Source organism: Neoarius graeffei, chromosome 12 (genome assembly GCF_027579695.1).
Source record: "Neoarius graeffei isolate fNeoGra1 chromosome 12, fNeoGra1.pri, whole genome shotgun sequence".
NCBI classification, from domain to species: domain Eukaryota; kingdom Metazoa; phylum Chordata; class Actinopteri; order Siluriformes; family Ariidae; genus Neoarius; species Neoarius graeffei.
The window spans coordinates 12,354,046-12,367,760 of NC_083580.1; the positions used below are offsets into that span (position 1 = coordinate 12,354,046).

The window sequence follows — 13,715 nt, forward strand, 5'->3', positions numbered from 1 at the left end:
TGGATTGACCGTGGGTGTGAATGTGAGTGTGAATGGTTGTCTGTGTCTATGTGTCAGCCCTGTGATGACCTGGCGACTTGTCCAGGGTGTACCCCGCCTTTCGCCCGTAGTCAGCTGGGATGGGCTCCAGCTTGCCTGCGACCCTGTAGAAGGGTAGGGCGGCTAGAGATAATGAGATGAGATGAGATGTCCACAACACTTCTGTTACGTTCTGACTTTGGCATATAAATATGTTTTTATTACATCTCAGAAAATTAAAGTTATCTTTTAACATATCATTCATTAAAGATTACATGTTTTGTGACCTGATGGTAAAAAAAAGAAATGGTTTTAGGTGAATTTTTAAAAATAAGTTCATGTCCCCATTTCAGTACCCATAAGCGTGGAATCACTCATATATATGTTGTTTTGATGCCTGTTTGTTTCCCAAATATATACGTGTGTGTCTTAATGGGTGAATAAAAGGCATCGAGTTAAATATTATTGTAGAAAGGGGCTTTATGAAGTTCAGTCCATTTACTTGCATTGGTTTACGGGGAAGATTTGCCACATCCAATATGGCGGACACTCTGACGTATCCCAGCAACGGGGCCACCAGCTCAATGCGGCGTCTATGATCACGCAGATCAGCTCCGGGTCGCGAGGTGGCAGTAGTGCGACACCGCCATAAAAACAAAAGTCAACAGCCGGAGTGAAAGTTTCTCTGTTACCGGGTGTGGAGTGGGACGGTGCTGAGGTTAGCGAGTTCATCATGTCTGCTGAGCGCCTGGAGAAGATTCCTGAAGCTGATATCGACCCCAATGGCGTGTTTAAATATGTGCTCATCCGTGTGCACAGCAAAACAGACGAGTCGTTCGTGGACATCGTGCGCGGCTACACGTGGGCAGAGTATCACGGTACAGAGCTCCGAGCATAAACACAGGTTTCTGCACACTCAACTCGCTGTTTATACCACCATCATCATCATACAGCTGCTCTTCTCAATGAATAACGGGTATTAAATAGAATATAGTGTTGGGGGAAGCAGTAAAACCTCTAGGCTACTCGAAATTGGCTCCCTGTTTAATATGCTGTGCCTTATAAAGCAGTCCCCCAGGATTTCACGGGTCTTTTTTGTGATTGTTGCGGGCTAAAATGTCTGATGTTGCGGGGGTTTTCCAAAAAATTGCGATGAAAGTTGCGGTGTTTTTTCGGTTTTTGTTGTGATTACATTGCGGGAGGAAGTGAAAGTTGCGAGAAATTGTTGCGATTTTCTCTTTTTGTGATTAAAATTGAGTGATATGTTAAATATTAAGTTATTACTAAAAAACTATTGATTAAAAAAAACAAAGACACTGAGAAATGGTCCTATAAACAACTTGACCAATATAAAAGATTACCAGGACTACAAAAATGCAGAAAAATAGGCTTTACTTATCCAAATGCACCTGTTGGTTCAAAAGTTAAAGTGCAGAGAACCTCACAGCACAACATGAAGTTACCTTAAAATATAATATAAATGCCCCAGCTTTCATGTAAGAAAAAAAACTATTAATACTAGTACTGTGTGCAGGCAGTCTCTCCTGAAGACTAAGGGCCTCTGCATGCTCTTGCGACAAGGCTTTCGCAGATAGCTTTTCGCAGACAGTTGTAATTTATCGTTGAGCGGGGAGTAATAGGTATGCGCGATGTTATTCACCGCAACAACGCAAGGGGGCGTGAAGTCGCTAGGAGTAGTTGGTGGGTGTGGTTAGTGGAGTGTTTATCCTCCGGTTACTTATGGCCCTTTTCCACTACCCTTTTTCAGCTCACTTCAGCTCGCTTCAGCTCACTTCAGCCCGACACGGCTCGCGTTTCGACTACCAAAAACCAGCACGACTCAGCTTGTTTCAGCCCTGCTTAGCCCCTAAAACTCGCACCGTTTTGGGGTGGGGCTGAAGCGAGCCAAGCCGTGCCGAGTGAGGCTGGAGGCGTGAGCAGACACTCCCCTGTGCACTGATTGGTGAGGAGGAGTGTCCTCACATGCCCACACACGCCCCGCGAGCGCGCTGGGATCTGTAAACACCGCAAACCCGGAAGAAGAATAATTATGAATTACGAGAATTTCTGAAGCCTTATGCGCCTCGCCTCATCTATACGCTCTTGCCAGTATCTGTCCGCGTTGTCGGTGACAAGCCACAGCACCAAGACCAGCAACACTAACGACTCCATGTCCTCCATGTTTATTGTTTACTATCCGGGTCGTGAGACTACCGCTTAAAAGATCACTGAATCAGTGACATACAGAGCATCGTGCACGAGTTCGCGGAGCGCAAGGCTCGTCGTATGCCCTTCAAATAATGCGCGCAATAGGCTGTTGATGTTTTATTATGAGCCATGTACAGTATGTCGCCTAATGTTTTTTTGTTTGAGTTACATGTTCGTTTGAAGGACTTAATGTACAAAATAACATAGTTGCACCCCGTAGTGTTGAAATTGGTAAACAGTGCATTCAGTGAGGTTTGCACCGTCCTCCTTTTATTTCTGACTCTTCCTGTCACCGTTGCAACCTCTGAGCGCTCATTCGTATGCCCTTCAAATAATGTGCGCAGTATAGGCTATTGATGTTTTATTATGAGCCATGTACAGTATCCTAATGTTTTTTTGTTTGAGTTACATGTTCGTTTGAAGGACTTGATGTACTAAATAACATAGTTGCACCCGGTAGTGTTGAAATTGGTAAACACCGCAGTTGCGGACATTTTGTAGCCTAAAATGATGTTATGATAAGCTTTAATAAAATGCCCGGTCATTTGCCCCGCCCCCGGCCCGGCTCTGACTTGTTCCGCCACTGTCACTGATGTCACTGTTTGCGCTGCTTAACGACATCACGTGACGTCCACCCACTTTCGCTAACTCCACCCAATGTGTCCACCCACTTCCAGCCAGCACGGTTCAGCGCGGTTGTAGTCGAAATGCAACTTCAATAGCCCCGCTCAGCTCGACTCGGCACGGCTCAGCCGCGTTTGTAGTGGAAAAGCGGCAATATAATGACTAGAACAGGAGTCGTATAGATGTACGTACTTCCTCACTTCCTCGATCAACCGCTCTTCGTGCTGCTCCATCTTCGCTCGTGTTTTTAAAAATGGCAGTCGTGAAAACAAACCAAACCGGGAAAGAGGGAAGCGGAAGTGCGTGTACAGCGGATGTAGAGTGGACCAATCAGAGCCCTCTTGTCTGTGACGCTGTCTGTGAGGCTTCTGCGGTGGTCACAGTTTTTGGGAGGTGCATGCAGAGCGTCTGCGAAGGTGGGGGGGGGGGCTACGCAGACACTGTCTGCGGCGCCGTCTGCGAGGACTGGGTTGTCAGCATAAATTGGCCTTAAGACCCCGTCCACACGTAGCCGGGTATCTGCTAAATCGAAGATATTTTTCTACGTTTTGGCCTGTCATCCACATGAAAACACATCAAAAACGAATATTTAAAAAAAACTCCGGGCAAAGTGAAGATTTTTGAAAACTCCGTGTATGCCTTTTCGTGTAGACAGAGATAACCGGAGGTTTGCGTTTTAGAACGTCACAATCTGCGCCAAAAAAATGACAACAAATCTGCCCTGACGTCAAACGTGCGACCTTTGTTTACTGCAGAAGCCAGATTAAGCATGGACAAAGAGTAATGGATCGGAGTAGTGCCTTGAAAGCGTTAATTATTGTGCAGGTTCTATTTACATGTTTAATTTTAGAAGCCCAACTACTGATAAGATTCCCAATCAGCGTTTTCTTGCGTCTTTTGAAGTTTATACTCCAAAATTGTGTTTAGAAGCAATTCTGTCTCCGAGTCTGTCCAGACGAACGAGCTTGGCGTCATGTTTTATGTTTAGGCGGAAGTGACGCCAACAGGGGGCTATTCTGATGTGATTAGGGTGTAGGATTTGGGGAAATGATGCCATCTACAGGTTTGGAATGCTTATGAATGTGATTGAAAACGCAGATGTTCGGTTATGTGTGGAAGGGATTTTTTTCGAAGACGAGGTGGTGTGGATAAAACATTTTTATAAACGGAGGGGGGGGGGAAATGTTCGGTTTTAAAAATACCCGGCTACGTGTGTACATGGCCTCAATTAAACAATAATTATAAACTAATAAAATAAATGGCTCAGGCTTCATAGAAGAAAAAAAAAACAATTTGAACAGAATCTCACAGTATGATGCTGAAGCTGCCTAAACAATGGAAAATAAAATACCATTTTGGCAAAAATGTTGGCAGCCATTAATTTCTTGTATTAAGTAAAAAAATAATGTAAAGTGCACACAGTCCTTCAATGTTAACATTACACACGTTCAGTAACAGAATTTAAGCCTACATAAACACTGACTCGCACAGTGTTGTCAGATACTGCTGACGTTTTCCAGCCCAAAATATGTTCAAAACCGCCCAATCTGGCAACACTAGAAGTAAGGCAGAAGGTAGTTTGTCGACGTCTCCTCAAGACAACGCCAGCGATTGGTCAAATTTGCGGGAAAGTTGCGGTGATTGGATATAATTGCAACACCGCCCTGAATTCGCAGGGATTGGTTGAAGTTGCGTTGAAGTTGCAAATCGCAACATCGTGAAATCCTGGAGGATGTGGTAAAAGTGGAAAAGCCACTGCTATGTTGCTTACTGTCAGTGTTGGGCTTCAAAACTGTTTTGCATTATTTATTACTTATTACTGTCATTTTAAAGTAATTCGTTACATTACAATATTACTGTATTTAAAATGTAAGGCGTTACACTACTATTGCATTGCTTTTAAGGTACTCTCACCAAAATAACTGGAAGTAGGGTTGTTTTACAATCAGGGTACGCAAGCTAAAAATCACATTTAACACTTATAATCTTCAATATCAAAAGGCTTGACTAAATAAACTTGGTTGTTTATTGTAGCCCTGTGATAGCTCTATTTACCATGCAAAAAAAAAATTGGTGATAACGTTATTTTTGGTGAATGTATGGCAATATGTCATATTTAGCAAAATTACTCATGTCATTTAGAAAAAGTGCTTTTTTGACCACAGGTAGCTCCAAAAGGGATGCACTTAAATCATTCTTTATACCATAAAACACATATTTGGTTCCATATCATTGGAAACATAGTTAAGTTTTAATGTTGAATGCCAGTAAGTTTTCAGACTATTTTGATCAAATTAGGATGTAATTGTGGGGCGGCACGGTGGTGTAGTGGTTAGCGCTGTCGCCTCACAGCAAGAAGGTCCGGGTTCGAGCCCCGTGGCTGGCGAGGGCCTTTCTGTGTGGAGTTTGCATGTTCTCCCCGTGTCCGTGTGGGTTTCCTCCGGGTGCTCCGGTTTCCCCCACAGTCCAAAGACATGCAGGTTAGGTTAACTGGTGACTCTAAATTGACCGTAGGTGTGAATGTGAGTGTGAATGGTTGTCTGTGTCTATGTGTCAGCCCTGTGATGACCTGGCGACTTGTCCAGGGTGTACCCCGCCTTTCGCCCGTAGTCAGCTGGGATAGGCTCCAGCTTGCCTGCAACCCTGTAGAACAGGATAAAGCGGCTAGAGATGATGAGATGAGGATGTAATTGTGTCAAAAAATGTCCTCTCCGAGACAGCTAATTTTTCAATATAAAATAACATATCTAAAATGATTTTCATCCTAAAATGTGGTCAAGATATTGAGACATAAATATTAGAGACAACTAACACAAAGCTACAGCCTTATATTTAAAAGCGCTATGGAAGTAGTGGATTCTGAATTGTCAAAAAAAATGTCCTCTCCGAGAATCACTTCATTTGTTTCTCCCATCTTATAGCAGATTACACAAAACTACCATACACACGTCAAAAAAATTACCTGAAATCTGTTCTTTAACTTGTCCTTCACTTAAAAACTGGTACAAGAACCAGTTTGAATCAATTTGAATTTTGGACCCCTGTGACACAAACTTTGTACCCTGATTGTAAAGCAACCCATACATTACAATATTACTGTATTTAAAATGTAAGGCGTTACACTACTATTGCATTACTTTTAAGTTACTCTCACCAAAACTAACTGGAAGTATGGATTTGGCAATCTAAATGATGCTCAATTAGCTCTGGTATCTGACTGAGCTAGGCTTATGGTTAAAAACAGTAGAATACAGGTATATTGTGATGTGTAATGATATAATAATCTTAAAGTCTTATTTTATCAACATTTTCTTATTTCATTACCTTGGCTCATTATTTGGTTTAAGTCAAACACTGTGTACAGTACAATTTGTTGAATATGTGCAAAACAAAAAATACGAAATACAGGTGTGAAAAATAGAAAACATCTCATCTCATTATCTGTAGCCGCTTTATCCTGTTCTACAGGGTCGCAGGCAAGCTGGAGCCTATCCCAGCTGACTACGGGCGAAAGGCGGGGTACACCCTGGACAAGTCGCCAGGTCATCACAGGGCTGACACATAGACACAGACAACCATTCACATTCACACCTACGGTCAATTTAGAGTCACCAGTTAACCTAACCTGCATGTCTTTGGACTGTGGGGGAAACCGGAGCACCCGGAGGAAACCCACGCGGACACGGGGAGAACATGCAAACTCCACACAGAAAGGCCCTCGCCGGCCCCGGGGCTTGAACCGGGTCCTTCTTGCTGTGAGGCGACAGCGCTAACCACTACACCACCGTGCCGCCGCAACTGAACTCACTTTTTAAAAAAAATAAAATAAATACTTGTTTGTTTTTCTTTAATTGTTGATACTGCACCCTCGTTCAATACGGGCTTGTAGCCAGCGCTCCTCAACCGATCAGAAGTCTCGTACAAGTCTTCAGTAAAATGTGCAGAGCAGAGGAGAGACCACTTCATAGCTGTGTCCGGTTTCATAGCTGTGAATTTCTCGCCAAACACGTCCAAATCTTTGCAATTTGAACATTCTTGGGCCATGAATGCAACATAAATCCACCTTCTGTCGTGTTGCTGGCGGGTGCAGCAACACATCTACGTGGCATGACGATAAATTAGCTTAAAATGGAGGATTGGAGTTGCAGTCAGCTCTGTGTTTTCATATAGTGGAAATGGCGACGAGACCAGTAGACTTCCTGTTGTGATATTGTGGACGTCAAGGTCATTCACTCAGACCGCTATCTATATAAATAACTTTAATTGTAAAAATTACTATATTAGATTTATTGTTAACGCTTAAAACTATTCCTGTGCCATTCTTGAGGTCTCAAGGCATTTATAAACGAAAGTGAGGCCATGGTTCTGCATTTCTGCTTTAAGTTATTCCACGAAATCGAGTCGTATATGAGCTGATGAGGCACGTAGCACCGAGTTGGCTTTAAACCATGTACCACACGATTGAGTGTAATAACTGTTTGTTTTATTCCATTCACATTCACTGGATTTTGAGAAACGGAGCATTTTTATTTTTTGCAAATTCGATAAATAACTTTTTTTTTTTTTAAATACAAAGCGTCCAACCAAATAATTTCCGCTTAGAATGTAAACAAACCAGCAATATGACAGGAGCAATTTGTGAAAAATGTCATGATAATTCTTGAAAAATAAAAAAAGATACATTCTTACCATCAAATACTTTTCCATTTTTTAAAAATGTTTTTTTTGTTTTGTTTTCAAGTAGAGTTTTTATTTCGTCCTCTGTTGATTCAGCAACACGCTCCGCCATTTTGTTTTTCTCTACTCACGGTATCTGAGCTGATATCCTCGAAGTAGAGTAGCCAATCAGAGCGTGCAATTGCTCATATCCAGTGAAAGTGGATAGAATAGCAGATGGTTGATTTTTCCAATAACCGTACATCCCGAAGTCTGATCTTCCTCTTCTCCCAAAGCAACTTTTATCCATTTAGAGTTACATTTAAATAATATTGGCTGGCTTTTTTTTCATGGTATATCTGCTATATTTCATTCAGCTAGCATGATATTGAATGAGTTGAAAACGAGCTGTTTATTATTATTATTATTATTATTATTATTATTATTGTAATACATTCCTTTCGGGTATTCAACATGTCTTTGTCAAAATTCTCTCAAAATCTTCCGTATTTAATGAAGCAAACCCAGTGGCCATGTTTGTTTACATATTGTCACTCACTAGCGTGGAAGTTTTAGATCTCCGACGTGTGACGTCATGTTGTCTTTACAACCATGCAGTATCGTAAACCATACTGAACGCTCATTCTCCATTGGTTAGAATGACAGAATACATGTAGGATAAGCAACATGCTAACAATATTGCATGCTATCAAACCAAATTATTGGCACCTGACTGAAGGGAATAGAACACCATTTTTATTCCATTGAAAGTGTCCTGTATGTATAATAATTAACATTATTGAATGTCTGCGAAAGAAGTTAGTTCCTGTTATCGCTCATATGAGTCCCTGTCTCACCATTCTCATTCTTCTCTCTCAAAGTGGATATGGCAAGGAAAAACACAGCTTTGATGTTCGAGAAAGTGGAAAGTCTTTTGTCCTGTGTACAAAGTCCTTGTCTTTACTTTGTCGATCGTTTTCTAGCTACATGACTAGTATCACTGTTCCTGTGTGTGTCCTGTACAGCTGATATCTATGACAAGGTTTCTGGAGAGCTGGAGAGAGCAGGTGACGTGGACTGTGAATGTATAGGAGGCGGCAGGATCAGACATGACAGCGCTGACAAAAAGATTCATGTCTACGGCTATTCCATGGTGAGCGATACTCAAAAACCTTCTACAACAGGCTTTAGTAATGTGCAACATCGAATGGTGTGGTTTCAGGAATGTTTTGTTTCACAAGTGTCGTGAATTTCCTGTTTCAGGGCTTTGGACGAGCCGATCATGCCCTCTCGACAGAAAAACTGAAGACGCGATACCCAGACTATGAGATCACATGGGCAAATGAAGGCTACTGATTCAATAACCAGGGTTTTACCATGGTGTCCATGAACAATCCTCGGATTTGAGCTGTTTATATAACACTAGCTTGTACTCTTGTCTGTTTGAACAGGATGGGGAATTGGACATGTCAGCATGTGATGTCTCAAGCTGAAATCAAGGGATTTCTTATTAACAGTGGATTGAATTAATGTTTACACATTCTGTACCTTAATACCCTTTTTTTTTTAAATTATTATATGGGTCTGTCTCAGAAACTGGGTACTGTGGGGTACCCCACTAAATATACTCCGTCAATAAACTATACGGTTTTGAATGGTGATGTTGGTTTTAATTTGAAATAATACAGATAAAATTAAATCTTTTGATGTGAATACTCTATTCAGAATTTGGCAAAAATTCTGCAAATTTGTGGAAAAATGGCGGCTTGATCTGGGACATGATAAATGGTCGACTACATCGCATTCCCTTAAAAAGGTTGTAGTCCACTGAAAAGTCTACAGTTATCACTAATTGTATTTTAAGTTGTAACTTTACACACCTAAGGATTGGTGCGCTCACAGAATAATAACCATAATAAAGCATCATGCAAAATATTTCATCACCGTTGTAACTCCATTTTCCGCAAACCCCAAACCAATATGATCGTGTGTTTCGATCTAAACGGAAAGCCTCAGGGTCAAGGTCACTACCTCACCAAAAGTAGTAACTTAAAATCACTACGCCATATAAAAATTTAGTTATAAATCTGCGATTTTGTTTTTTAAAACGAAAGCTGAAAGTTAGGTATAGAACATGTTTCTTACAGAATATGTTACGATGGTAGCTGGTCTTGTATGAATTTCTGAGCTATAAAATGAGTTGTGGTCTATTTTTTTTACCATAGTGTGTTATTTGTGTGCGCGGAAGGACACACATTAACAATTTGCATGTGTAGAATGGAATTTTCCACTCCAGCAGTTAGAAGTTGATCGTGCTTCCATTTGCGGCCTTTCTGTTACGCGAGTGATCTGTTCGGACGTTATCACTGAAAAGGTGAGTTTTGACAGTTTTATTTTGTTTTAGTCTTGCAGTATAAAGCAATAGAATGTTTCTTTTTCATCTTACTTTCATATTTCGTAGTGTTTGCGTATTTTGCAACCATGGTCAATTTAGATAGAACTTTTGATAGAATCTACAGCCAGTCATTTTGCCCCACCTCGCGCTCCGTCTGGTGCGGTAGTGATGTCCCATTGCTCATGTGCTGCAGCAGAGACCCGCACGACCTTCAGCCGGTACAGTCACTGTTCTTTTACCACCGCCGTTATTCTCATCTTTCTGGTGTGTTCTTGATTTTTCCATTGTGTCCTATTTCGCCACATCAAATACCCAAAATGTATCATATTATTCATATTTAAGTGAATAATCAATTCAGTCATCATAACTTGGCATTTTTAACCCAAGCAATCAAAAAGAGGAAATTTATTCAATATTTTCACTCATCTGAGAAGGAGGGGCTTTAATTCTTCATGATGTAGTTATTTTATATGTAAATCAATTTTACAGAAGCATCTGAATTGTAATAAAAAAAAAATTCCACAGTGGAAGCCAGATAAAGCAAGATACTGTCTTTATTCTTATTAAACATGACGACAAAAGAAACATTGAATGTTAAGTAAATGCCAAAAAAAAAAGTAAAATTAGAAAATTTATTTTTTTGACCATAATGTCCCAAATGAGAACGGTTTCTGAGACGGACCCATATCTGTTCACTAAAGAACATGAGAAAATACACAATGTTCTGGAAATAGTGTAAGCTCTATTAAAGGACTATCAAGCTTCTGAACTGCAATATTGTTTTTCTCAACTGAGGTCAAATATTCATGAACAGAAGGTTTAATAGAGGTCCACATGGCTATTTCCTTGTCAAGTACTGATAGCAAAGTCATCACTGATCGCAGACCCCTGCTCTGTCATGCTCGAATTTCTCCTCAGTCTAAGGCCCTGTTTACATTATTTCGAATCAGCGGATCATCAGATTAACGTTTTTAAAACGATTGGCGCACACAGCAACGCCAATACACGATTCGCGTGCACACAGCAACGCCAATACACGGATACGCTAATCACATGACTAATTAGATGGCACGTCACATGATCCCAGTGCATATCGGGCATGCGCAAGTCACTCACCACTTGCAAGTGGAAGGATGGCAAGTGAACACCTTCTCCAGCAAATAAACACACCTGGCTGTGATGTTCATGTTCTCACTGAGTTTAAGCGCCGGAAGGAGGTTGAAATGTGTAAATAAACCTCAGTGCAGCTCAGCGCTTCCTCCTGCGCTCCAAATCACTCCGCCCTGAACAGCGAGTGCCCTCTGAAGGGTGCGCACTCCGGCCCTGTGCAGCTCACACAGTGCGCGAGTGAAGCGCACGAGCAGTGATTCGGGACTGAGCCGCTGTGTGTGTGATCCCAACGCCAGCGAATCAGGAAGGTGGATGTTACAGTGACGTCCAATGACGACGTCAGCTAGAGCTCAGCACAGCGTATCCGCGTATTCTCAATGTTTACACAGCACCGGACCAGACACGATCTGGATTGAATACGTGGACCCTGGCGGATTCCCGTTTCCAGGCGTTTTAATGTAAACGGACAGTGCATCCGCGAAGAAAACGAGACAGATACGGTCTAATGTAAACTTGGCCTAAGAACCATAGTTCTACTTACTTTAATTCTGGAACAGCAGTATGTTTTATAGACTGGATGTATGAAATCGGGTCACTTTTCTATTAGTAATGAGCATAACGAACATTAAAAACTCAACTGGCAGTCTGGAGCAAAGGTATAGAATGAAAAGTTAGATATCTCACTGTAGTTTTATGGAAGAGGGGCAAACTTCTAGGGTCACCTGGATTGAGAAGGATGGCGAGAGGATGAGCATGATATCCATCCTGATGCCCTACGTCTGGCTGGAGTCTCCTGTGGAGGACGGCCCCATATGGACAGTCGAAAGTCGCACTTGGAAGATGGCTCTGGACACTTACAGTAATGCGATGATGGCAGAGGATTACAATTGACGTGATAAATTTAGGACTGCAGTTATCATGAACAGTTTTGCACTCAAGTGTCCATCAATGAACAGTTGATAACTTCAACAAAATAGACTTCATTCTAAAAGTATAATGGTTTTCCTGGTGACACAGTTAGAGAAGCTAGTTATTTAAAATCATGCTATCCGTTATCATCCAGATGAGGCTGGGTTCCCTTTTGAGTCTGGTTCCACTCAAGGTTTCTTCCTCGTGTAGTCTGAGGGAGTTTTTCCTTGCCACTGTCACCACAGGCTTGCTCATCAGGGATAAATACATTTATGAGGGATAAAATTAGTTCGTATGTTGAAAGTCTTTAATTTTCTGTAAAGCTGCTTTGCGACAATCTCTGTTGTTAAAAGTGCTATACAAATAAACTTGAATTGACATAGCAGCAACCTTTTATACCCACAGGTCACAGTCTCAAAGTGACAATAAACCATGAAAACTGCATGATTTCTAAAGGAAACTACCTTGATAATCCAAAACAGAAGATATCAGTTCTGTCATGCAGCAGAATCCAGCGACATGAATTTATAAATTAATAGCAGATTTGAGTCACTGCTTCTATGTGTAACAATACATAAAGACATTCATTCATAAGGTGGGCATGAGGTGTAAATACACCCTCAATGGACGCCATCCCATTGGAGAGCACCCTGTATACTCAACTATTGGCAAAGAAATGAGCAAATGGGAAAACACTCCATCCATTATCTGTAGCTGCTTATCCTGTTCTACAGGGTTGCAGGCAAGCTGGAGCCTATCCCAGCTGGCTATGGGTGAGAGACAGGGTACACCCTGGACAAGTCGCCAGGTCATCACAGGGCTGATACATAGAGACAAGCAACCATTCACACTCACATTCACACCTACAGTCAATTTAGAGCCACCAATTAACCTAACCTGCATATCTTTGGACTGTGGGGGAAACCGGAGCACCGGGAGGAAACTCACGCAGACACAGGGAAGACATGCAAACTCCACACAGAAAGGCCCTCGGCGGCCACTGGGCTCGAACCCAGGACCTTCTTGCTGTGAGGCGACAGTGCTCACCACTACACCACCATGCTGCCCAGAAAAAGCACTTGTTCAGAAGGAAATTGGCCTGGTGGTCCAGAAAAAAGTAACATCCTGAAATATGCAGGAACATTTTTAAGCAGGTGGCAAGGTGGTGTAGTGGTTAGCACTGTTTCCTCACAGCAAGAAGGTTCTGGGTTCAAGCCCAGTGGCCGACGGGGACCTTTCTATGTGGAGTTTGCATGTTCTCCCCGTGTCTGTGTGGGTTTCCTCTGGGTGCTCTGTTTTCCCCCACAGTCCAAAGACATGCAGGTTAGGCTAATTGGTGGCTCTAAATTGACCGCGAGTGTGAATGGTTGTTTGTCTCTATGCGTCAGCCCTGCAATGATCTGGAAATTTGTCCGGGGTGTACCTCGCCTCTCACCCATAGTCAGCTGGGATAGGCTCCAGCTTGCCTACAACCCTGTACAGGATAAGCAGTTATGGATAATGGATGGATAGACATTTTTTCAGGCATTGTACATCGTTAGAAAGGCAGCATGGTGATGTAGTGGTTAACGCTGTCGCCTCACAGCAAGAAGGTTCTGGATTCAAGCCCAGGGGCCTTTCTGTGTGGGGTTTGCATATTCTCCCTGTGCCTGCGGGGGTTTCCTCCGGGTGCTCCGGTTTCCCCCACAGTCCAAAGACATGCAGTTAGGTTAACTGGCTACTCTAAATTGTCCATAGGTGTGAATGGTTGACAGGAGAAAACCTCTATAATAATCCAGTAGAAGGCAACAGGAAA

The 13,715-nt window shown here is 42.1% G+C and overlaps 1 protein-coding gene across 1 annotated transcript; it reads left to right on the forward strand.

Annotated features, from left to right (window-relative positions):
* Positions 1–677: 677 nt before the first annotated feature.
* On the forward strand, positions 678–10,676 carry phpt1 (phosphohistidine phosphatase 1). The gene is made up of 3 exons (XM_060935523.1): positions 678–896; positions 8,532–8,659; positions 8,770–10,676. Exons 1-3 carry the CDS (start codon positions 752–754, stop codon positions 8,860–8,862), a joined length of 366 nt encoding a protein of 121 aa, XP_060791506.1. The 5' UTR covers positions 678–751; the 3' UTR covers positions 8,863–10,676.
* The last annotated feature ends 3,039 nt before the right edge of the window (positions 10,677–13,715 follow it).